This window comes from Pogona vitticeps, chromosome 4 (genome assembly GCF_051106095.1).
Source record: "Pogona vitticeps strain Pit_001003342236 chromosome 4, PviZW2.1, whole genome shotgun sequence".
Taxonomy (NCBI): Eukaryota; Metazoa; Chordata; class Lepidosauria; order Squamata; family Agamidae; genus Pogona; species Pogona vitticeps.
In genome coordinates, this window is record NC_135786.1 from 240,719,774 (window position 1) to 240,745,059 (window position 25,286).

General features: G+C 51.5%; 1 protein-coding gene and 1 long non-coding RNA gene across 3 annotated transcripts; one reads left to right on the top strand and one right to left on the bottom strand.

The window, feature by feature from the left end:
- Nucleotides 1–5,314: 5,314 nt before the first annotated feature.
- Nucleotides 5,315–21,190, top strand: PUF60 (poly(U) binding splicing factor 60). Of its 2 annotated transcripts, XM_020804477.3 has the most exons (11): nucleotides 5,315–5,468; nucleotides 8,145–8,240; nucleotides 10,173–10,262; nucleotides 10,997–11,047; nucleotides 13,210–13,371; nucleotides 13,482–13,574; nucleotides 14,032–14,245; nucleotides 14,676–14,866; nucleotides 15,173–15,317; nucleotides 20,212–20,447; nucleotides 20,754–21,190. In XM_020804477.3, the coding sequence occupies exons 1-11, from the start codon at nucleotides 5,442–5,444 to the stop codon at nucleotides 21,051–21,053; spliced, it is 1,605 nt and encodes a 534-aa protein (XP_020660136.1). In that variant the 5' UTR covers nucleotides 5,315–5,441; the 3' UTR covers nucleotides 21,054–21,190. The 2 variants fall into 2 exon arrangements, with proteins under 2 accessions (XP_020660136.1, XP_020660137.1); XM_020804478.3 differs by lacking the exon at nucleotides 10,997–11,047.
- On the bottom strand, nucleotides 16,417–25,183 carry LOC144588745 (uncharacterized). The gene is made up of 2 exons (XR_013544431.1): nucleotides 24,997–25,183; nucleotides 16,417–21,694 (listed from the first exon to the last, which is right to left on the bottom strand). It is a non-coding gene; the product is annotated as an uncharacterized LOC144588745 (long non-coding RNA).
- Between the last annotated feature and the right edge of the window lie 103 nt (nucleotides 25,184–25,286).

The window sequence follows — 25,286 nt, forward strand, 5'->3', positions numbered from 1 at the left end:
TCCGGCAATCTTAATTCCGGTTTGGGATTCCTCCTGTCCAGCCTTCCGCATGATGTATTCTGCATATAAGTTAAATAAGCTGGGGGACAATATACAGCCTTGTCGCACTCCTTTCCCAATTTTGAACCAGTCAGTTGTTCCATATCCAGTTCTAACTGTTGCTTCCTGTCCCACATATAGGTTTCTCAGGAGATAGATAAGGTGATCAAGCACTCCCATTTCTTTAAGGACTTGCCATAGCTTGCTGTGGTCCACACATTCAAAGGCTTTTGCATAGTCAATGAAGCAGAAGTAGATATTTTTCTGGAAGTCTGTGGCTTTCTCCATAATCCAGCGCATGTTAGCAATTTGGTCTCTAGTTCCTCTGCCTCTTCGGAATCCAGCTTGTACTTCTGGGAGTTCTCGGTCCACATCCTGCTGAAGCCTACCTTGTAGGATTTTGAGCATAACCTTGCTAGCGTGGGAAATGAGTGCAATTGTACGGTAGTTGGAGCATTCTTTGGCCCTTGGGTTCATACTAAGAACAACAGTGGGCAGCACACCTTGAAGGATCCGCCTCTCTCTGGGAATGCAGACAGTTTGCTGAAGCGAGAGACATCCCATGACACTTCTTCCCAAGAAAATGCCCGCCAGGTAGACAGAGCCTTCCAGTGAGCTAAGGAAAGGTCCACTCTGACCATTCATCACAAACATATAATAATGGTAAGAGGAGGGACCATGAAATAAACTGTGCCCCCCCCCCACCAGTCCAGAGAAGGGTGGCTGGGTGAAACTCTGGAGAAGTGATGTTTGCAGCAAACTTGTTTTTATGAGGTAAATGTGCATATCTATACAGAGGTATTTCCACGAGCAGCTGATCCACTCACAAGTCTTTTGTCTACACCTACTGCCAACTGAACACTGGAGCACAGTGTCATACATAACGATTCTACATAACAACATGGTGGCTGTCCAGAAAGTAATGGGAAAAGAACAAAATAGTTTTTCTTTTCTTCTGGGATACTGAGCATAATAGGTGCATGAAAGCATATACAGGCTGCACACATAACGGCACAGGTTATTAAAAAGGGGTGTCAGGTCCCTCATTTAACAGACTGAACCAGGCTGATTAAGATTGTTCCAGACTATCAGACTTCATTGAAGCAACAGTTACAGAATCTTAGCATAAACGGAGTTGGAAGGGGCCTGTAAAGCCATGGAGTCCAACCCCTTGGCTCAAGGGGGGGGAATACAAATCAAAGCACATTTGACCGAGGGTGGCCCAATTTTCTCACAAGAATCCAACACTGCATTAGAAAGCAGGCCTGTCTCTCCACTTGCAGCTCTCAACATGCATCCACACAGACCCAGTTAAGCTGCACATGGGAAATGTCACACTGTCCTGTGCTGAAGGAGCATCCATCACCCATGTGCATCATCACGCTCTGGCTTGTGGGAGAAGAAGCAGAACCCTTAAGGACAAGCTGTCAAGGACTGGACTGTTCCTCTTAGGGTATTTCCGGACTACTCAAGAGCAGTGTGGACTATGTATTTGTTTCGTGTTGGTTTGCCTCAGCATGTTGTCAAGACTACAGGGGAGGAAAGTTGTTGTTTAGTCGTTAAGTCGTGCCCGACTCTTCGTGACCCCATGGACCAGAGCACTCCAGGCCCTCCTGTCTTCTGCTGCCTCCCGGAGTTGGATCAGATTCATGTTGGTCGCTTCCATGACACTGTCCATCCATCTCATCCTCTGTTGTCCCCGTCTCCTCCTCTTGCCTTCACACTTTCCCAACATCAGGGTCTTTTCCAGGGAGGGAGGAAAGGAGCAGGGAGCAAAATACTCTGGCACTTTAAGCACTAGCACATTTATTCCAGTGTACGAGTTGTCTTGTATCCAGATCTACTCCTTGAGGCCCAAGGAGTGCACATATATTGTCTCTATACTGGTAGATACGTATATTTGTCTAGGACTAGGTGGGGATGCAGATGATGAACAAAGCAGCAATGGAAAGAGATGATCTCAAATAAGTGAGTCCTTGCCAGAGTGACAAGCTCTATGCCAAGCGGACCTTGGTTGTCACAGGAATGCTAAAAGTTGTTTCTGGGACTGAGGGGAGAGTCTACCAATAGAGACAAGTATTTTCTATTCATAGGATACTGCAGAATCCTGGGTTACGACTAAGATTGGTAGTGTACCAAGAAGTCTTGATCTCTGTTGAGGCCCCTAGAGATAGCCCGTCTCTGCTGTTTCTCATCGTGACTCCTTTTTCCTCGCAAGGGCCACCCGGAGAGCCGCCACAGACTGTCCTGGGAGCCTGGAACGTCCCGCAACTTGTTTCTCTGGGCTGCCTGCCGTTCCTCATGCCAGATTGGTGTCCTTTAGTTCCCTCTGTAGAAAGCGGGGGGGGGGGGGGGACAGCACTGGTGGCATAAACCACATCAGGGGATGAACCATGGCATCAACCCTTGGTGTTGTGATGTACCTTGCAGAGTTCCCTGAGGGTGTGGTCAGTGCAGAACTAGGCATTTCTGTTTGTGGCTGGGTCTCATTCATGCCTCTGTATACTTCTCGTGGTGTTCCCTATGGCCCATGAGTAGTGTGGCATCTGGGTAGCCCACCAAAGCCTTGGGGAAGGGAAGCCTTGTTCTCCGGAATGAGCTGCAGGGCACGGAGGGAGCCGCTCAGGGACCTCAGCCGGTTGCTTTTGGTGACCATGGTCATTCTCTGGTTCCCTGACCAGCCTGGGTCTGTTATTCACCATGTCAGCTGAGTATTCCAGTTTAAGGAATGCGTGCCCTAATGCCGTGAGTGTTGAGCCTCTGTCCTATCGTTCTGAATAAATCCACTTTCGCCAACTGTTCCAGGGAATCTGAGCTGTTCTCCTTCCACGTCTAGCCACTGAAAGCCCAGGATTACTTCCTGTACTGGTGGGCCACTTGTGGGCCTCAAGATGTTGTTAGACTACAATTCCTATCATCCACCACCACAGCTATGCTGGCTGAGGCCAACAGGAACGATCAGTGTAACGTACATTTGGTGCTTCTATGGAAAGGTGCATGTTTATTGCATGAAGCTGCATTGTTATTAGCACCATATTAGCATCATTCTACTGCTAGGAATCCCTACAGCTATAGTTCATCTACATGGATTTTTGAATCAAGGAAATGTTCCATAAAAAGGTTGAAAGTATAACGGTGACTTTGTGTGAACATAATTTCTAAGGCAGCTTCTCCCATTTGGCATCTTTGACTAACGTGTTGATGCATCTTCCTTACTGAACCACACCCTGGCTAATTTCCTTCTCGCCTTCTCTAAATAAATCACAGACTATCACTTCCAGGATGCGGCAAAGTTTGCTGTTTAGAGTACAAGGAGTATAGCTCCCCATTGGCCATTTCGTTTTTATGGCCCATTAAAAAAAAGAAGATATGAAGGAAACAGTTGGTCTAAATAAGGGGTCAGGGAACTTTTTTATATTCCCCCCCAATTTATATACACCAACATTACCCCACCCCCCCAGCACCGCCCCCTGCTCTCGCCATCCACCCCGCCTCTGCGCCTGCCGAGGACCTGTAGCCGCTGCCTGAGCAGCCAATCTGGAGCTGCTGGAAAGCGCATCCTTGGCAAGGGGAGGCAGGCACCGTAGGGCTGGCAGGTCCACGTTCATGAGCTCAGGTGAGGCGGGGTGGGAAGGGGGCCTCCTCGCCAGTGCCCTGGGTGGGCAGGAAGGAGAGCCCCGGCCAGGGCTCCACCGCCAGGCAAAGAGCCCAGCTGGCCCGGTATGCCGCCCTCACTTTGGAGGTGAGGAGGGTAGGCGGGTGCCCTGGGCAGTTTCTCGCCAGGGCTTGCTCTCCCCATGACAGAACACCCGCCTACACACAGCATTGTCAGAAATAAAATGCCTGGGGGTAATGAGGACGGTTGCACTGCTGCGACCATTCTCATTACCCCCCGTATTTTCATTTTTACCCCATTTGGGGTAATTTACCCATTCCCTGACCACTGGTCTAAACAGTTTCTTCTTGATGCCAGTGGATCTTCTCCTGGGCTCTCTCTCTCTCTCTCTCCCTGCAAATGGCAGAAGTGGGCCATGAAGCATGCAGGAATCTCAAGGGCGCCTGCAGGGGGGCCATACCAGGTGGCCCTGAAGAAATGCAGAACCGGGAACCAACTTACACAACTCTGTCATTTTTATTTATTTATTTATTTATTTATTTATTTATTTATTTATTTATTTAACTTATATGCCGCCCACACTACTCTGGGCGGCTTACAGCATTTAAAATACAATAAAAAGGCAAAATAAAAGGCAAAATAATTAAAATACAATTAAAATATAATGAACAAATATGTGAACAGTAATGGACCCAGGAGCTCCAAAGGGTCACATTTGAAACCCTCCCTCCAACCTCAAACCGAAAGATCCCTCCCTCCCTAATGCTCAGGGCAACTTCATACCCACCACAGCAGAAATGCATGCCACAGGGCAGGAAAGGGAAGGCCAAGGCCAAGGTGTTGCCAGCAAGACTAATACTGTGTAACTGGAGTATGGGCTGTCTTCCAAATATGCCAGGCTTGCCCAACCAAGGGAGACAAACTACTGTTCTGGATTCATGCTGGCCTGAGAGTAAAGGTGTAACTCATGGTAGTAACTGAGCCAGCTCCTGCTCACCTTCCCCTTCATGTCTCATCATTGCACACACCTTAGCAATGAGAGCAGCACCTTGTTAATTAACAGCAAGGCACCCATTCCCCCCCCCCCCCATGGTTCATGCAATTACACTCCTGCGTCAATCTGGAATAGAGAGCTGGGCCGTACAAAGGAAACCCAAGCAGGCAGGGAGAGATTTTGAATGCATGGTCCCTTAGCAAAAGAGGACTCTGAATATGTTATCACCGACAACATGCATCAACAATAATTCTTTACAAGGACAACGAATTTTAAGAAGCTGTAAACGACCAAATTAAAAAAAAAATACTACACCTAATACCATAAACAGTAATATTTTATTGCAACAATGTTGAAAATGCTTTTTAAAAACGCATCGGAAACGGAACTATTCATTTATTTACTTAGATTTATTCCCCGCCCACTTAGCGAACATGCCACGACTCTTGGGAGGCGCATCCAGCAGCCCGAGAGAGAGCCACGCATGCCCAGTAAGAGGGCTGGCTGGGAGGATCCCCGGATCCCCGCGAGGCCCCGCCCCCAGGGCGGTCCGTCAGGTTTGGGCGGCTGCGAAGCAGGGGCGGAGCTCGCTGCGCTGAGTGACAGTTCCGCCTCCCTGGAGGCCGACCTCCTGCCGCGCCCCCTCGCAAGAGATTCGCGCCTCTTTCCTCGAGGAAAGGAACCGGGTCCTGCCGCTCTAGGCGCCCGTTCTCTATAGCACAACGAAGACGTAACCGCCAGCCCTCACGTCTCGCGAGATCTTGGTGCTCGGGCAAGGAGGAGACGGCGAAGATGGCGGCGACGACGGCGCTCTCTCTGGTGAGCTGTTCCCCGACGCGCTGGTCCCGGGGGGGGGGAGAGAAAGGCCCGAGACCGAGAGGGTGGCCCGTCGCGCGCCTCAAGGATGGGGGGGTGGTCGACGTGAGGGGACAGCCGCCGAAGGTGGGCGCGGGTGCTGAGTGATGAGGCGAGGGCGGGTGGGGGCGCTGGCCGGGGCGGGGGAAGGCGGCGGGACTACGCCTCCCAGCATTCCCCGCGCGGGTTTCCCGCCCGCCGCCTCGCAGAGAGCCGGCGTGGCTGCTGGAAATCGTAGTCTGTGCTTGGTCTTTAATTCCTGAGGGATGCGGGCTGTACGGCGTGGGGGGGGGAGAGAGGAAAGAGCGCCCTGCGCATGCGTGGTTCGCTCAAAGGGGCCCTCAGGGTGCCCGCGCGAGAGGCACGTGACCCGAGGAGGGTTGGCGGGCGGGGCCGGCCGCCCAGATGGCTCGCCGGAGCCTTCGCCGATCGAGGGCGAAGCGGGGCTTCCCAGGCAGGGAGAGAGAGAGAGAGAGAGAGAGAGACGCCCGCGGGGCCGGAGCTAAGGGCGCCTCCGCCCAGCCAGTATCGAAGGAGGAGCCGTGGTTGTCGGTGGTCTTACGCGGGCTGCCTCGCCCCCCTCCCCCTCCCTCTCCCTCTCTCGGGATGTTCTGGGCCGCCGCCTCCTCATTAGGGGTGGAGGGCTCTTGTGCGACTCCTCCCACGTGGAAAGCTGAAAAGAGGGCGCAGGTGACCTCTGGGCCCTAGAGGAGCCCGACCCACCCACCTACCCCTGCTAATAGGTGGGGCAAAGGGTCTGGCTCAGTATCACAGGTACCGGATCCTCCGGCTTGCCCCCCCCACCACTGTGTGTGTTGTTTGGCCTCCTCAGCACAAGCCTGAGAGGGAGTACAACGCAAGGGCAGGCCCAGATGGGTGGGTCATCCCCCTGCCTGGGGGGGTCTGTCCCTGCCGCTCTTGAGAGCTCAGTGATCGAGCACTTAATCTGAATTCTGAAGAAGGTCACCAGCGTCTCCAGGCAGGGCTCAGAAAGAATCCTGTGTTTGCAAATCACGCAGAGCCACTGAGAGCTGTCAGCACTGTTGGTCAGTCCCCACCAAAGTACCAACTTGTTTCCTGTAAGTAAGACAGTTTCTAGTTCTCCTCTCAGAAGCACCCAGTATTCTTTCCTCAACCCTGGGTTGATGGGTGGAGGGTAGAGAGAGGCGGTTTCCGGCACACCTGCTGTATGACAAGGATGGGCCTTTCAGATTTTTTGGACTCTCAGATAGAAACCTACATTTCACTCACCTGGACCAAGGCCTTGTGTTGGGTCCATTTCATGTCGTTAAGATTCAAAAAGGGGAAGTGTGTCCTGGGTGTCTTAGTTTCTCAGGACGTGCTCTGTGTCATCTAAAGCAGAGGTCCCCCATGGCCTAAGCTTGACCGGGCTGCCAAGATGGACCTCCCCCCCCGCACACACTCACCCCTGCACAGCCTGTTTGCGGCTGCGTGCGTGCTTCAGTACACCTGTGCGAGTGCCACGCTGCTGTTTGCGCATGCACAGGAGTGTGCCTGTGCCCAGACAAGTGCCGTGCCGCTGTTTACATGTGCGCCTGCGCAAGAGAAAGCACACAAGCACTTGTTTGCATGTGCACGCAAGCACGGGGGGGCGTCCGCTAGAAGGGCAGAGAGACTGCCACATCTAGGAAGCATCTGAACAGTTTCTTTTCTTGTCCATTAACAACAGGATTGCAGCCTCTGGGTCTGTGGCCAGGAACTCTCATAATCCTGCCTGGGGGATTCTGGGATTTGAGGCCCAAAAAGCCTCAATAAGACTTTCCTAGCGTCTGGCCGGCTGGGTGACTTACAGGCCATTTGATTTCTTTCATTTTGCCAGAGACAGGTTGCTTTATCCAGTGTTCTTTCTCTCCCTTATTAACTTCCCAAGTCTGACTTGAGAGCGGCTTAGTGTTCACAGCTGGAACTCAGGTGGAAAAGCCCATTTACCTGGCCAGCAGGGGACAGAGCAGCTCTGCTACTCTGGCAAGCCTGCCTCCTTTTCTCATATATGTGTGTGTGAGAGAGAGGGGGTGTGTGTGGGATCAGCAGTACCCATTCTGTACATGTGTAGTTGTGTGGTTTATTTATTTATATTTATTTTAATTATTTTATTTATTCAATTTATATGCCACCCACACTACCCAGAGGCCTCTGGGCGGCTTACAATAATTAAAGTTCAATACAGTAAAAGATAAAATAATTAAAATACAATTAAAATACAATTAAAATTGCCATCAGACCCACAGCTAATATTATTTCAATTAAAAGCCTTCTGGAACAGGAAGGTTTTGACCTGGCGCCGAAATGTCATCAGCGTCGGCGCCAGACAAATCTCAGTCAGGAGGGCATTCCATGGTCTGGTTGCTGCTGCGTCTTTGGTGGAAAACAAGGCGGGGGGTATGGGCCTCATTAGTGTGTGTCATTTTCATCTGGAACATTCTGCGTTTTCCTCCTTTGGTTTGGTTTGGTTTTTGTTTGTTTTTATTTCTAGCTAATGCACTCTGGGTGTCTGGCAGGTGCCTCCTGGTCAGGCCCTTTGCATGAGACAGGGCTGAGGCGGAAGAAGGAACAGCAAGTGCTGCTTGTTCTTGTGCTGTTTCTGCTTTTGGCTGAAGGAAGTATTTCTTGTCTTCTTAGAGCACAGAGACTGTGAAGGTGGAAAATGGACAGAGCACAGCAGCCAAGCTGGGGCTTCCTCCCCTCACCCCAGAGCAGCAGGAGGCACTTCAGAAGGTAAGTGTTTCTTTGGCAGCTCTTGTGCTCAGTGGGGTGGGTGTCCTATAGTGGTGAGAAACAGGACCGGGGGGGGCAGATGGGGCATAGTAACGAAGCAGGAAGGAAGGCATCTCAGGCAAAAAGGGCACCGTGAGAAGTGCTCCACTGAAACTTTTTGTGCTGCTTAGGCTGGCCTGCCCCCGTGGGAGCAGGCTGGCACCCTTTCCTCTTTTCCAAGAGCCCTGGTGGAGTTCAGGTGGCAGCGGCCCAGGGATTTCAAGGGCCAGGGACCTCGTGGGGTCTTTTATGCACTCTGTATCCTGTTTTTCTTCTGGAGTGGGGAGTCAAAGCAGCTCACAGTGTAGTTGAAAAACAGGCACCTTTGGGGTTGGTAATGTTGAAAGAGAAATAAACAAGTGATGGTATGAAGTCACAGTTGGGTTGAAATGATGGTTGAAAGCCTCATTTAAACCCTTAGCTTAGTGAGAAATAGAAAGTCCTCCCTCCCTCCCGCCCCCAGATCAGAGGTTTGATTTAGTAACCTGTTAGTTGGCAAAGGCCAGTCTGTGTAGGGATGGGAGAGCTATGCCTGTTGGCCGGCCGGCTGGCCGCAGGACCAAGGAGGTGGTTGTATTTCTCCTGAGCTGGAGCGAGGCTTAGAGGTTGCCAGTGCTGGTCTGGGTCGTGCCTCGTAGGCATGGAGGCCTCTGCTCTTCCAAGTTCAGAGTTCTCTAACCAACCAGTCCCCAATCTTTTTGGGACTGCGGACCGGCTGAGCCTCTGAGGAGGCGTGGGACACCCCCCCCATGCAGGCACAGTTGCACTCTTGGGCGCATGCGCAAAGGGGTGGAGGAGTGTGCGCCCGCCAGCGTGAGCGCTCCCCTACCCTCTGGTGCATGCGCAAGAGCTCCTGCACACCCGCCCATCCCTTCGTGCAGGCGCATGCGTAAAGGGGTAGGGAGCGCTCATGCCAGTGTTGGCACGTGTGCATGTGCACAAAGCAGCTGTGGGAAGGGGAGTGCGTGAGGGGGCAGGAGGTCTGTCTCCGGGGCCCGGCTCAGGCCACAGACCAGCACCGGGCTGCTGACTGGGGGGGTTGACGACCTCTGCTCTAACCCACTGTGGTGGGCTGTGGGCACTGATAGGGGTGTGGCAGCAAGGTTTGGAGGATAGTGTAGAAGGTGGACAGTCTGTTGCTTTCAGGGTTCTGCTTGCTGCCTTCCGTCACCTGCTCACGCACTGCTGCTGGGGAGAGAAGCCGTTCCAGTGCAGGGGAGTGGGCTGGGAAATGGCCTGGTTCTGGAGTAATAGGGGGAGGCCCTCCAGGGGGCTCCAGAGAAGGTTTTTTGGGACACTAGGAGTTCTCACCTGGATTTGCCCTGCCAGCCGCAGCAGGGGTGAGAAGGGGTGGCTGTTACCATGTAGAGACAGTGGAGGACCCTGGGCTGTGCCCCTTTTCTTCAGCCGCTTCATGGCCCTCCTGAGAACACCTTTGGGAGCACCGGTGCTGATTGTTTGTGCCCAGATGGGACATTTAGTGGCCAGAGGGAGCTGCCATGCTTTGTCCCCTGCCTGCTTCCTCTCCCGCCAGGGAGGCTTCCTTGGGGCCCACGCCGTCTTGACAGCTTTGGGAGCTGGAGGCTCTGAGACAACCGCTACAGAAGTGGGCTTGGGGCTGTGTGGACGAAGGGCATGCGGATGGGCGAGGCAAAGCAGACCGTCCTGGCCCGCGGCAGGGGTTGCCCTCCCAGTTGTTAGCAGCTGTGGCTCCTCCTGACTTCAGAGCGAGGTTCTTCAGGTCCTGCACCTGCTGCACCTCCCCCCCCCCTCGGGTGCCGCATCCTGATGCTCCACTTCCCTGGTGCTGGCAAAGAGGCTCTGCTCCGCTCTGCTGGGATGGCTTGCTCTGGTCTGTGCTGTGACTCTGGGTTTTTCTTCCTTTCCCTTCAGGCCAAGAAGTACGCGATGGAGCAAAGCATCAAGAGCGTTTTAGTGAAGCAGACCATTGCGCACCAGCAGCAGCAGCTCACGAACCTTCAGGTGAGGCCCCTGCTAGGTAACCCCCGCCTTTGATGCTCCCTTTCCCCCCAAGGTGGAGGAGCCCTCATGCCCTTAGAGCCACTGCACAGCCCTGAGACTGGTCTGGAGCCAGGTATTTCCGCTTCTGTTTCCACTGTGAAATTGAAGTGTGGCCTGTTAGGCCACCCTGCCAGCTCCCAGGCCCACATACTTGCTTGCATTGGTGTTGGGGGGAGGGGGTGTTTAGCTGCTTGGAGAAGGGGGAGAAAGAGAGAGAGAGAGAGAGAGGGAGGGAGGGAGGGCGAAGACAGAGGGGAGGGAAGGAGAGGAGAGCCGAGCTCCCTGATAGGCGTTCTGCTCCTGGCCTGCCTGGAGTAGGGTGACTGGGGTTGCTGAGTGTATATTGCCCTCTCCCTGCCAGGGGGACTGTTAGTGGCCACGGGGGCAACTCTTGTGCTCGGGAGTCGTCAGCTAGGTCATGGAGTGGTAGGGCTAGCGCCAGGCCCTTGAGCAGCTCTGGCCCTCTGGAGGGAGGAGCATTTCCCACAGCTAGTCATCTGTTGAGGGTCACAGAGGAGTCCCAGCAGTCCTGAAGCCCCGGCCCCCGCTTTCTCAGGGTGGCAAGGGTTGTGCAGTAAGGAGGAGGTGGCAGATAGGGAAGGAGGAAAGGAGAGGCCTCTTCCACTTGAGTTTTGACGAAAAGCCATCCTGTGCTCAGCTCCCACAGACTGAACTCTGTCTTTACTGTCTTTCAGATGGCAGCAGTGACAATGGGCTTTGGAGATCCTCTCTCACCTTTACAATCGGTCAATAGACACATTCACTTCTTCTGGGGCACTTGGTCATAGTCAGGGCCTAGCATGGGGAGGACGTAGCTGTGGCCTTCCCCCTCTCCCCTCCCTCCCTCCCCCCATGCAGCCGCTCTGGACATGCCCTGCCAGCCAAGGCCAAGAGGGAGCCCCTTGGGCTGAGGAAAGCCGGGCCCTTGGAGGACCTGGGAAGAGGTAGAGAGAGATTGAGAGAGAGAGAGAGAGAGAGAGCATTAGACTCAAGCAGCTGGGAGAGACGCCTATCTAGGGACGCCTTTCTAGGTCCAGACCTCAAAGTAACTGCCAAGGTAACTCGCCAGTGGGCCAGCATGGGGCACCAGAGGCCTGGCAGCCGGGTGTGGGGATATTACAGGTGCTCAGGGCAGGTTGGAACCCTCTCCCTGAAGACCATTAAGAGGATGAGCCGGGTTGATGAGGGGCAGGCAGGTGGGGAGGGGGGGTGGTTTGGAAAAGTTACCACAGAATTGGTAACCAGGCTCTGGTGGCCAGTGGGGCCTGACCCTTTGCATGTCCCTGGGGCTGGAGCCCAGGATAAGAACCTTCTCCGCTCCCTCGAGCAGGGCTTGGCTTCTAGCAGGCTGGCCCTCGACTCCCTATAGAGCTCACAGGTATTGCTGCGCGGCGGGTGAGCAGCAGGGAGAAACCCTCCGGAGCCCTCGGGGAGCCGTTGAAGAGCCCGGCTCAAGGGGTCACCAGAGCCAAGGCGCTCCAGGAAAGGGCTTCGTTCTAGGCAGCAGGTACTGGCCACGCTCCACGGACCGGCTGGTTGGGCTTAGGTAGCTGGGTTCGGGTGAGCAGGCTTGCTCCTTGAGTGACCAAGTCACTGAGTGCTGGAGCAGCAGCAGCAGCAGCTCCTCGCTGGTGGGGGGGTGCTATTAGTGCAGCCTGTGGCTTTCCTGGCTGCTCTGGCCCCTGCCGAGCACTGCCTGCTGGCCTCAGGAGGGCAAAGCATGGAAGTCCTTGGGTGGGGTACCTCTCCTTGCCCCCACTTGCTTCTCTCACCAATGCACGCCCTCCCTCTCCCTAACTCTTGGCTCTGCTGGCTCCTGAACTGTGCCGGGGGATGCGGAGAGGTCCTCAGAGCCCTGGATTTCTTGAGAGCGTAGGAGTGACCCCAGGAGTGGCCCCTCAGGCTTCAGGTCCTGTTGCCAGCCAGGTCAAGGCACCCCCCTACCCCCACTTATGGCAGGGCAGGAGGGAAGAGTCTGGCTGGCCTCTCCGTGCCACCCAGCCCCCCCCCCAGGGAGCTCAGATGGGAGAGGATGGCAAGAAGGGCAGGTGCCACTGGGCCATTCAGGGAGGCTCTGAGCGTGCGGCCCGGCATGTGGGGGCCGAGGCCAAGTTTTAGCTTTCTTTATCGACGACAGAAGCGCTCAGGGCTGAGCCCTGTTGCCCAGTCCAAGCCTGGACAGAGCTGAGCTCCCGGGCGAGGGTTCCCTCTTGCTTGCGTCCGAAGGGCCTCTGAGGGCAGCAGCTTGTTCTTTCCTCTCCAGACAGAACTGCTGTCCCCTCTTTTCCTGCGGGCCATGCGGGTATGTGGCTTCTGCTCTCAGAGGAGGCCGCTATAGCTTCCTGCGGCATCTTCGCCTTAAAGACAAGCAAGCTGGGAGTTGGAGGCCCCTAAGCCTGGTTTCAGAGACCAGCTGGCTTTGGTGTGCAGGCAGGTGGTTTAGGGTTCCGGCCGGGTCATTATTTGAAGAGATGGTTGGGGTGGAGTTGCTGTTACTGTACACACACGGGAGAGCGGCAGGTACTTCCAGAGGCCACATGGCTGGGCAGGAGGAAGGTGTTTGTGTGTGTGGACTGGTGTGTCTTCCCAGCGGTGCCTGCTCGGAGGGAGAGGCAGGATCCTGGGGGCGGGGGAGTGGCTGCCAAGTGAAGACGAGACCCAAAACGGTGTGTCTCTGGTTGTTTGGGGTGGGGTCCAGGGTGGATGCTAGGTCGCTTCCTCTGCCAGAGGGAGGCCAGGGAGGGCTGGGCCAGGGCTGCTGGGCCTTCCCAGCAGCGTGCGATTCCTTTGGCCACTCTGGAGGCCTCTGCTGCTCCTTGGAAGGGGGAGGGGCTGTGGGGCAGGGCTGTCCTCTGCCTGATCTGCCCTCCCCCCCAAGCTAACCAGCCAGATCTTCTCTCCGCTACAGATGGCCGCTCAGAGGCAGCGGGCCCTGGCCATTATGTGCCGGGTCTACGTGGGTTCCATTTACTATGAGCTGGGCGAGGACACGATCCGGCAGGCTTTCGCCCCTTTTGGCCCTATCAAGAGCATTGACATGTCATGGGATTCTGTGACAATGAAGCACAAGGTTGGTGCCGCAGCAGCAAGGTCTGTTTTGCTGTGGGAGGCCTGGGCGGGTCAGGGCTGCCTGTGCTGCTGGCTGCTGCCCAGTAACCTCCTTTCTTCTCCCCACCCCAGGGCTTTGCTTTTGTGGAGTATGAGGTGCCTGAAGCCGCGCAGTTAGCCCTGGAACAAATGAACTCGGTCATGCTGGGAGGACGGAACATCAAGGTGAGTAGCAGCCATGAGAAAGGCGAGCGTGGCCTGTTTGTCTCGGTCCTCCTTTGGGGAAGGAGCCTCTCTCCCTCCCCTGCCGGCTTCCTCTCCTGTCCTCCTCTGTGGCTGGCAGCAAGCATTCTGGCCTCTCTGTGCACAAACCCGCCCAGCCCTCGAGGCCGGCAGCTTCCAGATCCTTTCCAGAGAGGAGCAGGATCCATCAGCACGTTCCATAGACCTGGTGCAGAATTGCAGGGTGTCTACACAGCTTACCCTCCCCCCAAATACATTGCTGAAGGAAAGGGGTGGGTTGAGGGGTTTGCCCCGGTGTTCCTCAGGTTGTCTTTAGATGCCAAGAGTAATTGGGGGGGGGAACAGGTTTCTGTGCTGTTAGGCGCAGGGCTGAGGGGCATTTCTCTGCAGGGGTGTGGGGTGTTGCTGGTATCCCTGAAGGAGAGCCCTCTGCTTGCAGGTTGGCAGGCCCAGCAACATTGGCCAAGCCCAGCCCATCATCGATCAGTTGGCCGAGGAGGCCCGGGCCTTCAACCGCATTTACGTGGCCTCAGTCCACCAGGACCTTTCTGATGACGATATCAAGAGCGTCTTTGAGGCCTTCGGAAAGATCAAATCTTGCACGCTGGCCCGAGATCCCACAACAGGGAAGCACAAGGGCTACGGGTTCATTGGTAAGCAAGTTAGCTGTTGATGTCACTACTGCAGCCTGTGCAGACACTGTGTGGCGCCTGGGCCCCGCACAGAGCCCTTCCTTCCATTCTTCCCGGCAGAAATGCGGCTGATGCTGCTGGGGGGGAACTCAGCTGAAGCTGCTGAGGCACTTTCTAAAGAAGGACAAGTGAAGGGAAAAAAGCAGAAGGCGTGTCTTGAGCTGAAGTTTTGGGCTTTCTTGGTTGCAGTAGCAGCTCAGATCAGTTTTCTTTGCTTGTGGCAGAGAGCCACCGTTTTAGCACTGTAGGTTAAGTGGCATTCGTGATTTTGACCGTCCCTGAGTTCGTTGATACAGAATTCACGAGACGCGGGTGAGTTACTGAGGGAAGTGTGTGGCTGGGGTGCTTGTTCTCATAGCAGTGGCTTTTCTTGGTTGGTTTGTTTTGGCAGAGTATGAGAAGGCGCAGTCCTCTCAAGATGCCGTCTCGTCCATGAACCTCTTTGACCTGGGCGGCCAGTACCTTCGTGTTGGCAAAGCGGTCACTCCCCCCATGCCGCTCCTGACTCCCGCAACGCCCGGTGGGCTCCCTCCTGCAGCAGCAGTAGCAGCAGCTGCTGCCACAGCAAAGATCACAGCTCAGGTGAGGAATCAAGGCCTGGAAGGTAGAGGGGGGAGGCTTCAGCACTCAGCCAGGTGGATGACGGGGCAGGTTGGCTGTTGCCCACCCCTGCTATAAAGGGACTGTCTTCCCCTGAACAGAACCTCTGTGGCTTCTGTGGTCCTGTGCTCTTCCTTCTTGGGAGAAGGAGCCCCTCCTCCTAGAGCAGATAGCAGGGTGGGGGGGGTGGGCTCCCCCGCAGAGCGGGCAGCGGACTCCTTCTCCTAAGCGGAATGTTCTGGCTGCTGTAGCAGGGCTAACGTTTCAGTGCCAACTCTTGTGCTGCAGGAAGCGGTGGCGGGAGTGACAGGCGCTGCTGTCCTGAGCACCTTAACCACTCCAGGACTAGTGACTCCGGCGCTGACCTTAGCACAGCCCCTGGGGGCACTCCCACAGGCTGTGATGGCTGCACAAGCACCCGGTGTGATCACAGGTGAGTCTGGAAAGAAGGATTGTGTGCCTAGAGCCTTAACCGAGGCCTCTGTTGCCAGACGAGGCCTGAGTCAATCTTGGCAAAGAGCAGCTGCCAGGCACTTTTGGAGGCTTTCTTCCCCCACAAACTGCCTGACTCGCCTCTTGAAAATATCCCAGTCTTAAATTCTGTGCCGGTAAGGAAGGGAGGCAAACCTCTGCTTGTTCACTTTTCCCACACCTGTCCTCCTGATTTTATGGCATCTTTGTCTCATTCTTTTGTCTCCTCTTGAAGCTTTAAGGCCCAAACCCACCAGCTTTTTCTCTTGAGAAAGGTGCCCCAGTTCCTTCAGCCCCTCAGTCATCGTCTTCTGTGCCTTCCCTGGCATTATAGTGGTCTTTTCAAGACAGGGGCAGCCAATTCAGCACCAGTTTCATGATATTTGACATGAGGAGGATGAACACAGCTTAGGCTTCAACCCTGGAAACGGCCCTCCTCCTTTGCTGCGGTACACTGTATTAACGCCTGCAGTTATCTAGCTGTTTTGGAGGCCACAATCCCAGCCCCTTGAATTATGTGTTCTCAGTGTGTATAAAGTAGGGTTATTGGTTCAGATGTGCCCCTTGGCTTTGGAAGTTGTTCTTGATTGTTAGTCAGTTGCTTTCGCACACAGCTTGGCGCACTGGTTGTGTCCCTTGCTATTTTCTTTGGCAGGTTGCTCTCAGGAATAATTGGATGTATTCCCAGATTAGAAAATACCGTATTTTTCGCTCCATAAGACGCACCTTTCCATAAGACGCACCGATTTTTTAGGAGAAGAAAACAGGAAAATATAATCTGTTTTCTTCGCTCCATAAGATGCACAGAGTTTCCACCCCCCTGTTTTGTGGGGAAAAAGTGAGTCTTATGGTGCAAAAAATACAGTAATTTTGACTGAACTTTTCTCTCTCCTTCTGGATCTTAGCCCCTCTGTGCATTGTTCTTAATCCATATCTATTTACTTAGTAATTCTCTTTGCCTCTTCGTGACAGTCATTCAAAAACAGCATTCAGGGTTCTAACCCTACTTCTGCTTTTTCCTTTGCTATTTTTAGTGTTTCTTCTCTCTCATCCATCTAGGCTTTTCTTTTTATTACAGGAATTGTCTTTTTGCTTTCTTCCCTAATGATATCTCTGGTTCATGGTCAGTTTAGTAATGCAAATCCATTCTTTATGCAGTTTTTAAATTCATTCAGAATGTTGTTTAGATTTTGGCATTGTGATTCTTTTAGTGTTCTTTTTCAGCTTTATTCTAATATTGGAAATTAACAGTTCATGATCAGTAACAGACCAATTTTGATCTTGTTCTTGGCTGGGAGAATACAGCTTTTCCGTCTCCAATTAGGTATATTTGGTTTTTATATTGAGGTGCCTGATTTGTCCGTGTACAATTGGTTGTTCGGTTTTTTGAAGCATATATTTGTAATAAACAATTTGTTGGCTTTGCGGAATTCTATGAGTTGTTTTCCTCCTTCATTTCTGTTCCCTAGGCCAAATTTTCCAGCAACATTTGGTTCTGCTTTGTTCCCTACTTGTTCTTTCCAGCCACTTATGATTATACAGTAAGCATGTGTTGTTTTGTTGTGTGATTAATTTCTTTCTGTACATTTGCATAAAAGCTTTCAATTTCATGTTTTTCAGCATTAGTAGGGGGAGTACAAATTTTCAATTATGGTTAGATTGATAGGTTTTCCATGGAGTCTATATTATTCAGCCAGATCTTGCATTGTAGCCTGTAATTGCCTGTGTTACATCTTGCTTCAGTATTATAGCTACTCCATTTTTCCCCGATTTTTTCATTTCTAGTGTAGAACACTTTGTAGTTGTTTGACTGAAAATATCCCATTCCATTTCACTTTAGTTCACTGACAACAAGACGAGAAGCAAAAGGTAACAGAAGTAGGGGCAGAACTGTGAATGTAGTTTTTCAACGAGTGTCATGTAGAGACAAAGAAAACTACAGCAGCCGGTGCAGAGAAATAAAAGAGAAACAACAAAAGGAGGAAAATGAGATCGCTTCCAGAAAATCCAATGAATCAAAGGGAAATTCAATAGTACATTAGGGATGCTGAGAGACCAACAGGCAAGCACATTATCTGACCAGGAGAAAATAAAAAGATAGAACCACTATGCTGAAGACCTACACAGAAGGATAAAAGGATGACAGCCTCATTTGAGGAGGAATCCTACAATAAAAAACCTACAGTTCTAGAAAGCAAAGTGAAAGCTGCTCCAAAATCACTTGGAAGAAACAAATCACCAGAGGTAGATGGGATACCAATAGAATGGTTTGAAGCCATAGAGACTAAATCTGTCCAAATCCTAACAAGAAAAAATCCCAGTGGAAAACAAAACAATATCTCACAGACAGGAAACGCTCAATATATATTCCTGTCCCTAAGAAAGGAGATGCTAAGGAAAGCAGTAACTATAGGAGCATTGCTTTAATTTCTGATGCAAGCAAAGTGATTTTGCAGGTATTGCAACATACGCTTTTACCTTAGATGGAGTGAGAAATGCCCAGTGTTCAAGCTGGATTCTGAAAAGGAAGAGACAAGATCATACTGTAAATATCTGCTGGCTGCTGGAGAGCAACAAAAAATTCAGAAGATCAGACCGACAGCAAAGCCTTTGACTATGTGGCTTATGAGAATCTATGGGTTGTTCTGAACAAAATGGGTTTGCCTCAGCACTCAGTCATCCTGATGCGTAACTTGTACTGTGGACAAGAAGCTATGGTTAGGACAGAATACGGAGAGGCAAAATGATGTCCTATATATAAGTAAAGGTGTCAGACAAAGGTATATTTTATCTGCTTATCTGTTCAGTCTCTACACAGGACATATCACACAGAAAGCCAAAATAGATTCAGATGAAGGAGGAATGGAAACTGGTGGAAAAAAATAGCAGTAATTTAAGATATGTATCTTACTGGCAGAAAGCAGCAAGGGCTTGCAATGACTATTGATGAAGGAGGAAGAAGAAAGTGCCAAAGCAGGACCTCAGTTGAATTAAGAAGGCAACTCAGTTGAGTTAAGAAGGCAAAAAATCGTGACTACAGAAGATTTGCAAAACTTTAGTGTTGACGATGAAGAAACTGAAAACAGTGGAAGATTTTTTGTACCTTGGGTTAGTCATCAACCCAAATGGAGGCTGCAGGGAAGAAATTGTAAGAAAGACTAAGACTCAGAAGGGTCGCCATGAAGGAATTGGAAAAGATAATCAAGTCTAAAGATGTGTCAATAGAGACAAAGATCATCCACAGTCTTGTGGAGAACTCTTGTAATTCCAGTCACCATGTACAGGCATGGAAGCTAGACAGTGAAGAAAGCTGGAAACAAAATTGATTTGTTTGAAATGATGTGTTGGAGGAGAACTTTGTGGTGACCTTGTTCTGACCTCGGACTGCCGGAAAGATGAAGAAGTGGGTCCTAGAGCAAATCACGCCTGCACTATCTCTGGAGAAAAAAAAAGTGAAACTGAGGCTGTCCTCCTTTGGGCAGGTCACAAGAAGGCAGGATTCTCTGGAAAAGATAGTAATGTTGGGAAGGGTGGAATACTGCAGGAGAAGAGGAAGAGGGAACAGGCTCTTGAGAGTCCCCTGGACTGCAAGGAGGACAAACCTATCCATTCTGAAGGAAATCAACCCTGAGTGCTCACTGGAAGGACAGATCCTGAAGCTGAGGCTCCAGTACTTTGGCCATCTCATGAGAAGAGAATACTCCTTGGAAAAGACCTTGATGTTAGGAAAGTGTGAAGGCAGGAGGAGAGAAGAGGATGACAGAGGACGAGATGGCTGGACAGGGTCACCGAAGCAACAAACATGAATTTGACACAACTCCGGGAGGCAGTGGAAGATAGGAGGGCCTGGTGTGCTCTGGTCCATACGAGGTCACGAAGAGTCGGATACGACTTAATGACTAAAGAACAACAGGAGTATCCTCATTTATATCCAGATCTCTAGAGTTTGAAGCCACAAACCATCAGTTCATCTTTTTCCTTATTTAACAGAAAGTCCAATAAAGGCTTCCAAATTTTTCTGAAGTTTGTCTATGCTCTGTCCTTAGTTGAAGCCAACAGCTTCACCATTTCTGTCATTTCCAACACCTTAAGTAACCAATCTTCCACTAGGGGTACTTTGTTCATTTTCCAGTATTGAGCATAGAAGAGCCTTGCAGCTCTAATGAGTACAGTGTTGTTCTTTTCTACATGGTTGTCTACTAAACTCAAAAGGAACAGTTCCGGTTTTAATTGCAAGTCAGTTTTCATTATCTTGTGCATTCTTGAGTAAATTTGCTTTCAGAACTTATACAGCTGCATTCCAGTGACTTTTAACTGTCAGATGCCATTTGGAGTGATTTATTGGCTTTTATTGTGAAATCTATTTCCATTCATTGGTTTTTAGCAGTGTGTGAACTGCTCTGAGCGCATGGCCAGTTAGGTGGCAGATAACCATTTTGGACAAACAGGTGCATGGAGCACGAGGTTTCTTGAGTACCATTATCGGTGGCAGGGAAACTGAGCTTTCTTGGTGAGGTCTTGGCAGCTTATCGTTCTCTGGGCTGGTGGGCCTTTGTGGTGGTGTAGCTGGCCTGCTCTTGGTTGCTTGGCACCGGGTCCCCTTGAAGCCCTGCCGCTTGCACTCCTTCTCTTTCCCTCTCTAGGTTGCCTCCTGTTCTGTTTTGTTTTTCTTTTCCTCACGAGCCTTTCTTTCAGCCGGCATTGACTGTTCAGCAAGAGTTGGGTGTGTGCATGTGCATGCCCAATTCCCCACCACATTTTCTGAAGGTTCTGGCTCTTGGGGTGGGGTGAGCGGGTCTTGGATCTCCTGCATTGCTTTGTGCTGCTTCATGCCCTCAGTTGTGTCTCTTCGACAGGCGTTACCCCTGCCCGCCCGCCCATTCCTGTCACCATTCCCCAGGTGGGCGTGGTGAACCCCATCTTGGCCAGCCCCCCAACGCTGGGCCTCCTGGAAGTGAAGAAGGAGAAGGAGGAAGAAGAGGTTTTCCAAGAATCTGAAAGGCCAGAGATGCTCAGCGAGCAGGAGCACATGAGCATCTCTGGGAGCAGCGCCCGCCACATGGTGATGCAGAAGCTCCTTCGGAAGCAGGAGGTCAGTGGAGGGAGGGGGTGGTGCTGGCAGAGGCTCCCAGCAGGCTTGAGAAGGCAGTCATGTGGGAGGAGGGGCTGGCAAAGTGGAGACGCCATTTCTGCCTGGCATTGGAGGGGGAGCCGAGACTGAGGTGTTGTGTGGCACTTGTGAACACGGGCAGTGGAGGTGTCGTCGCTCCTTAAAACCAGAGGAGCAAGGTAACTAACCCCCTGCCAGCTTCCCCACCAGCAGCACAGGTGGGGAGTTGAGGGCTTTCTGGGATGTCCGGGTTTGGGGTCGTGAGCTCTTCTCTCTTTGTCCCTCCAGTCAACGGTGATGGTTCTGCGCAACATGGTGGACCCCAAGGACATTGATGATGACTTGGAAGGGGAAGTGACTGAGGAGTGTGGCAAGTTCGGAGCAGTCAACAGAGTCATCATCTACCAGGAGAAGCAGGGCGAGGAGGAGGATGCAGAGATCATTGTGAAGATTTTTGTGGAGTTCTCCATGGCTTCAGAGACTCACAAAGCCATCCAGGCCTTGAATGGCCGCTGGTTTGCTGGCCGGAAAGTGGTGGCTGAGGTGTATGACCAGGAGAGATTTGACAACAGTGACCTCTCCGCATGAACTCTGCTCCAGAGAGACTTTTCTGATGTTCTCCGTTGTTCTCCTCCACCTTCCCTATGTTCAGGGATACTACTGGGCCAACCTTGCTTACTCTCGTGATGTCTGTGTAGTTTCGGATAAAAATGCAGGAACGAAAACCACTTTGTTCTCCTCTGTGGGGGTTTGGGGGCATTACTTGTACAAGCCCTTGATTCAAGTGAATTGTTTGCATGTCTCTTCACTGTGGAAAAAGAAGGGCAGATCTCTGAACAAGAGTGACAACTGTGAGGAGGGGGTTCCAGAGCTAACAAAAACAAGTGCTTCCTCAGTTGCTTGCTCTGGGTGGCAACCCCCGGGGGGTGGTGGTTTTGTTTGCTGAAAGTCCGCTTCCTTGCTTGAGGGATCGGCAGAATTTGATGTTAAGTCCTCTTTTTTGTTTTTCTTCTTTAAAAAGGACTTGGGCAATTCTGTGATACTCATGGAGATGGTCCAGGTGAAAGGATCAGGAAGGGATCAGACTCTCTTTCTTGTGTTCACACAGTGGCCAATCAAATACCCCAACAGCACCTTCCTGCTTGTGTTCTCCACTGGCGGGTCCTGGGCAGGAGTATCGCTTAACCATGAGTAGCAGTCTTCGTTCTGTCTCTCCTGATGCAACAAATCTGTGTGTAAAATGAGGGGGAGGGGTGATAATCAGGTATTCTCCTCCCCTACCCTTACCCATCTTAAGAGAAGGAATTGCCTCAAATTTCCTCCTCTGCCACCATGGAACTGACAGCAGCCAAGCATACAGAAGAACAAGGCTGATCGAGAAAAGGTCAGCACAGGCGATCTGGCCTCACCCTCTTCTCCTGAGGTGCAAGGAAGCATGTGGTGATCCAGTGAAGATTAAATGGTTCACCTTCCAAAAAGCTTTCTGGCAAAGTCTACTAAGTGATTTTGAACATACAGTGGTGCCTCGCTTAACGAGTGCACCGTTTAACGAAAAATCCGTATAGCGATCCCTTTTTGGGGATCGCTATACGGATCAGCCCCAATCGCCGCACTCGCTTTGCAACGATTGGGGCTCCGGCGGCCATTTTGGAGCCGCCGAACAGCTGATCGGCGGCTCCAAAATGGCCGCGGATGGCCCGAAATGCCCCCCCGCAGCGTTTTCGCGGCCTCCGTAAGCAAGGGGAGGGTGTGAAAACGCTGATAGGGGCCATTTCGGGTCATCCGGCGGCCATTTTGGAGCCGCCGATCAGCTGGTCGCCGATCACCAAAATGGCCGCCGGATGCGAAAACATCGCTGGAGGGGTAAGTTTGCACACTTATTGGAACGCATTAAACTAAGTTTAATGCGTTCCAATAGGTTTTACTTACCCGCACAGCGATGTTTTCGTATAGCGAAGGTTAATCCGGAACGGATTAACCTCGCTATACGGGGCACCACTCTGTATTTGAGGACAGGCCTCTTCCTGGGACTAGTAACTGGGAAACAGAAGTAGGAATTGAGGCAGAGAAGCCAGTAGGCAGGTTGAGTGCTGGGGAGGAGGCAGCTGCAGGCTCCTCTAATAAACAGTTTGAAATTGGGGGTAAGCAGCAAAAGGGCACATGATCGGGGGGGGGGGGGCTGTAAACCAAGAGGCCTACCAGCAAAGTCTGAAAAAACTGGACATGTTTTAGCCTTGAGAAAAGAAGACTGAAGGGACACAGGATAGCACTTTTCAAATACAGTATTTGAAATGCCGTCATTCAGAGGAGGGACAGAACCTGTTTTCAATCATCTCAGAGTGGAGGATATGTAAAAATGGGCTCAAGCTACTGGAAGCCAGATTTAGACTGAAGATCAGGGAAAAAACCCACAACTGTTAAAGCAATACGACAATGGAACCTGTGACATTGTGAGGTGGCGAGTGCTCCAAATGCTGGAGACATTCAACAGAAAATTGGACAACCATCTGCTTGGGCTTGAATTCCTGCTTTGAGCCCTAGGGGGTTGGATTTGAGAGCCCCTTCCGACTCCATGATTCTAGGATTCTGGACAACGTTCTGCAGAGGCCTGAGACCTGTCTGGGACTGTCCTGCTGATGGGTTTGCCACAGATAATTTTTTGTAGTTCTTCCTCTTCCTCTCCTGCAGCCACTTTTCAGAGATGTTATTTCTGGTCTGGTTACAATATACTGTACATTTGTAAAATGCAGATACAGTGGTGCCTCACTTAACGATTTTAATTGGTTCCAAAAAAAACATCGCTATGTGAAAACATTGTTAAGCGAAACACCATTTCCCATAGAGATGCATTGAAAACCGGATAATCCGTTCCAATTGGAACGGATTACCATCCTTAAGCGAAAATCCCCATAGGAAAAAACGTTAAGCGAAACCCATTGAAATGCATTGAAGCCTATTTCAATGGGGGGAAAAAATTCACAAAAAAATCAAAAAGACTCAGAACAAAGCCAAATTAAGTTAACAAAGGTTTTATTAGGTGCACTAACGATTCTAAGCATTTTAAACATTTTTTAAACATTTTAGAATATTTTAAAAATAGCAAAAACGGGGCTGTAAAAAAAAACGTTAAGTGAAACAAGGGGACCTAAAACTGTCATCGTTAAGTGAAGCATGGTCCCAAAATCGTTAAGCGAAAATCGCCCATAGGGAAAATCGTTAAGTGAAGCACAAGATCACTCCGAAAAAGCCATCGTTAAGTGAATTTTTCGTTATACGAAGCAATCGTTAAGCGAGGCACCACTGTATAAATAATTTTTCACCCAACGCTAGTTAAATTCAATTTTTTACTTTTTACTGATGTTAGTCACTGCTGCAACAAAGCAAAGTGTCAAATATGCAAGTCCCTAACATGGAATCTGCCTCCCCCACCTCACTGGAAACTGATACATTACACAAAAGCAAAGTGTGCTGCTTATATACTGCCCCATAGTGCTTCAAGCACTCTGGGCAGTTTACAAGTTAATTATGGAGGCTACACATTGCCCCTCCCCCCAGCGAGCTGGGTACTCATTTTACCGACCTCGGAAGGACCGAAGGCTGAGTCAACCTTGAGCCGGCTACCTGGGATTTGAACCCCAGGTCGCGAACACAGTTTTGGCAAAACAAGACATGCTTATGATGATACAGTGGGGTCTCTACTTAAGAACTTAATCCGTATTGGAAGGTGGTTCTCAAGTTGAAAAGTTCTTATGCTGAATATGCATTTCCCATAGGAATGCATTGAAAACCATTTAATCCGTATCTGCTCTTTTCCGTCCATAGAAACTACTGTAGGTGGCTGGAATGCAAAAGCAGGAAACAAATCAGAACCAAATGTTGCTGGAAAATTTGGTCTATTGACCAGAAATGGAGGAGAACGACTCACAGAGGTCTGCAATGCCAGCAATCTGTTTATTGCAATTATAGGCTTCGAATAACCAAACACAGCTGTGCATTTGAACATCCCCAGGTGGTCAATGTAGACATGAAATGGGAGGATGCGGTTGGGAGCCGGAGCGGAGAGGTTTGTGTTCCCTCTGCCCAAAGAAGACTAGGAACCGATTGTGATACCGAGAGTGGTCGACCAGACCAGATGGGCGGGATACAAATCAAATAAATAAATAAATAAATGATACTGATCCTGAACTGCTAAGATCCAATACTAGCCTGGAGCTGAAAAGGGGCCTTCAATTGCTTCCAGTGCCAAAATCGAAACAACAACATTCCTGATGGCCGTGAGGTCCCCGTAAACGAAAGGACAGCCCTGCCAGAGGAGGAGGAGGCGCCCCTGACCCTGACCCTGACCCTGACCCAGGGCAGCGGTGGCTCGAGGGAGGGACCGGCCGGGCTCGGGCCCGGAAACGAACCGGGAGCCCGTCCGTCGCTGAGTCTCCGGTTTCTCGCAGAGCGAGAAGGAATTCTTGGTGGGTGGGGATGATGATGATGATGATGATGATGACGATATCCCTGGAGGCGAGGCGAATGCCCTCACCTTCAAAGAAGGCCGCTCAGAGTAGACTTCGGTCTAGGCGGGCGGGGTACAAATTGAATAAATAAATGAATGAATAAAATATAATAAAACCGGTCCAGGCAACGGCGGGCCGGTCCCATCGGCCTGGGCCTCGAGGGAGGCTCGCGGTCCGCCCAGGCGGGCGGGAGGGAAAGAGAGACGGGAGGGAGGGAAGGGGCCGGCCGGCCGCCGGCGGCGGCGGCGGCGACGCTCTGGGCCCGGCGACACGCCTGCTCCTTCCGGGGCGGCGTTTCCGGCGAAGGCCGCCGGGA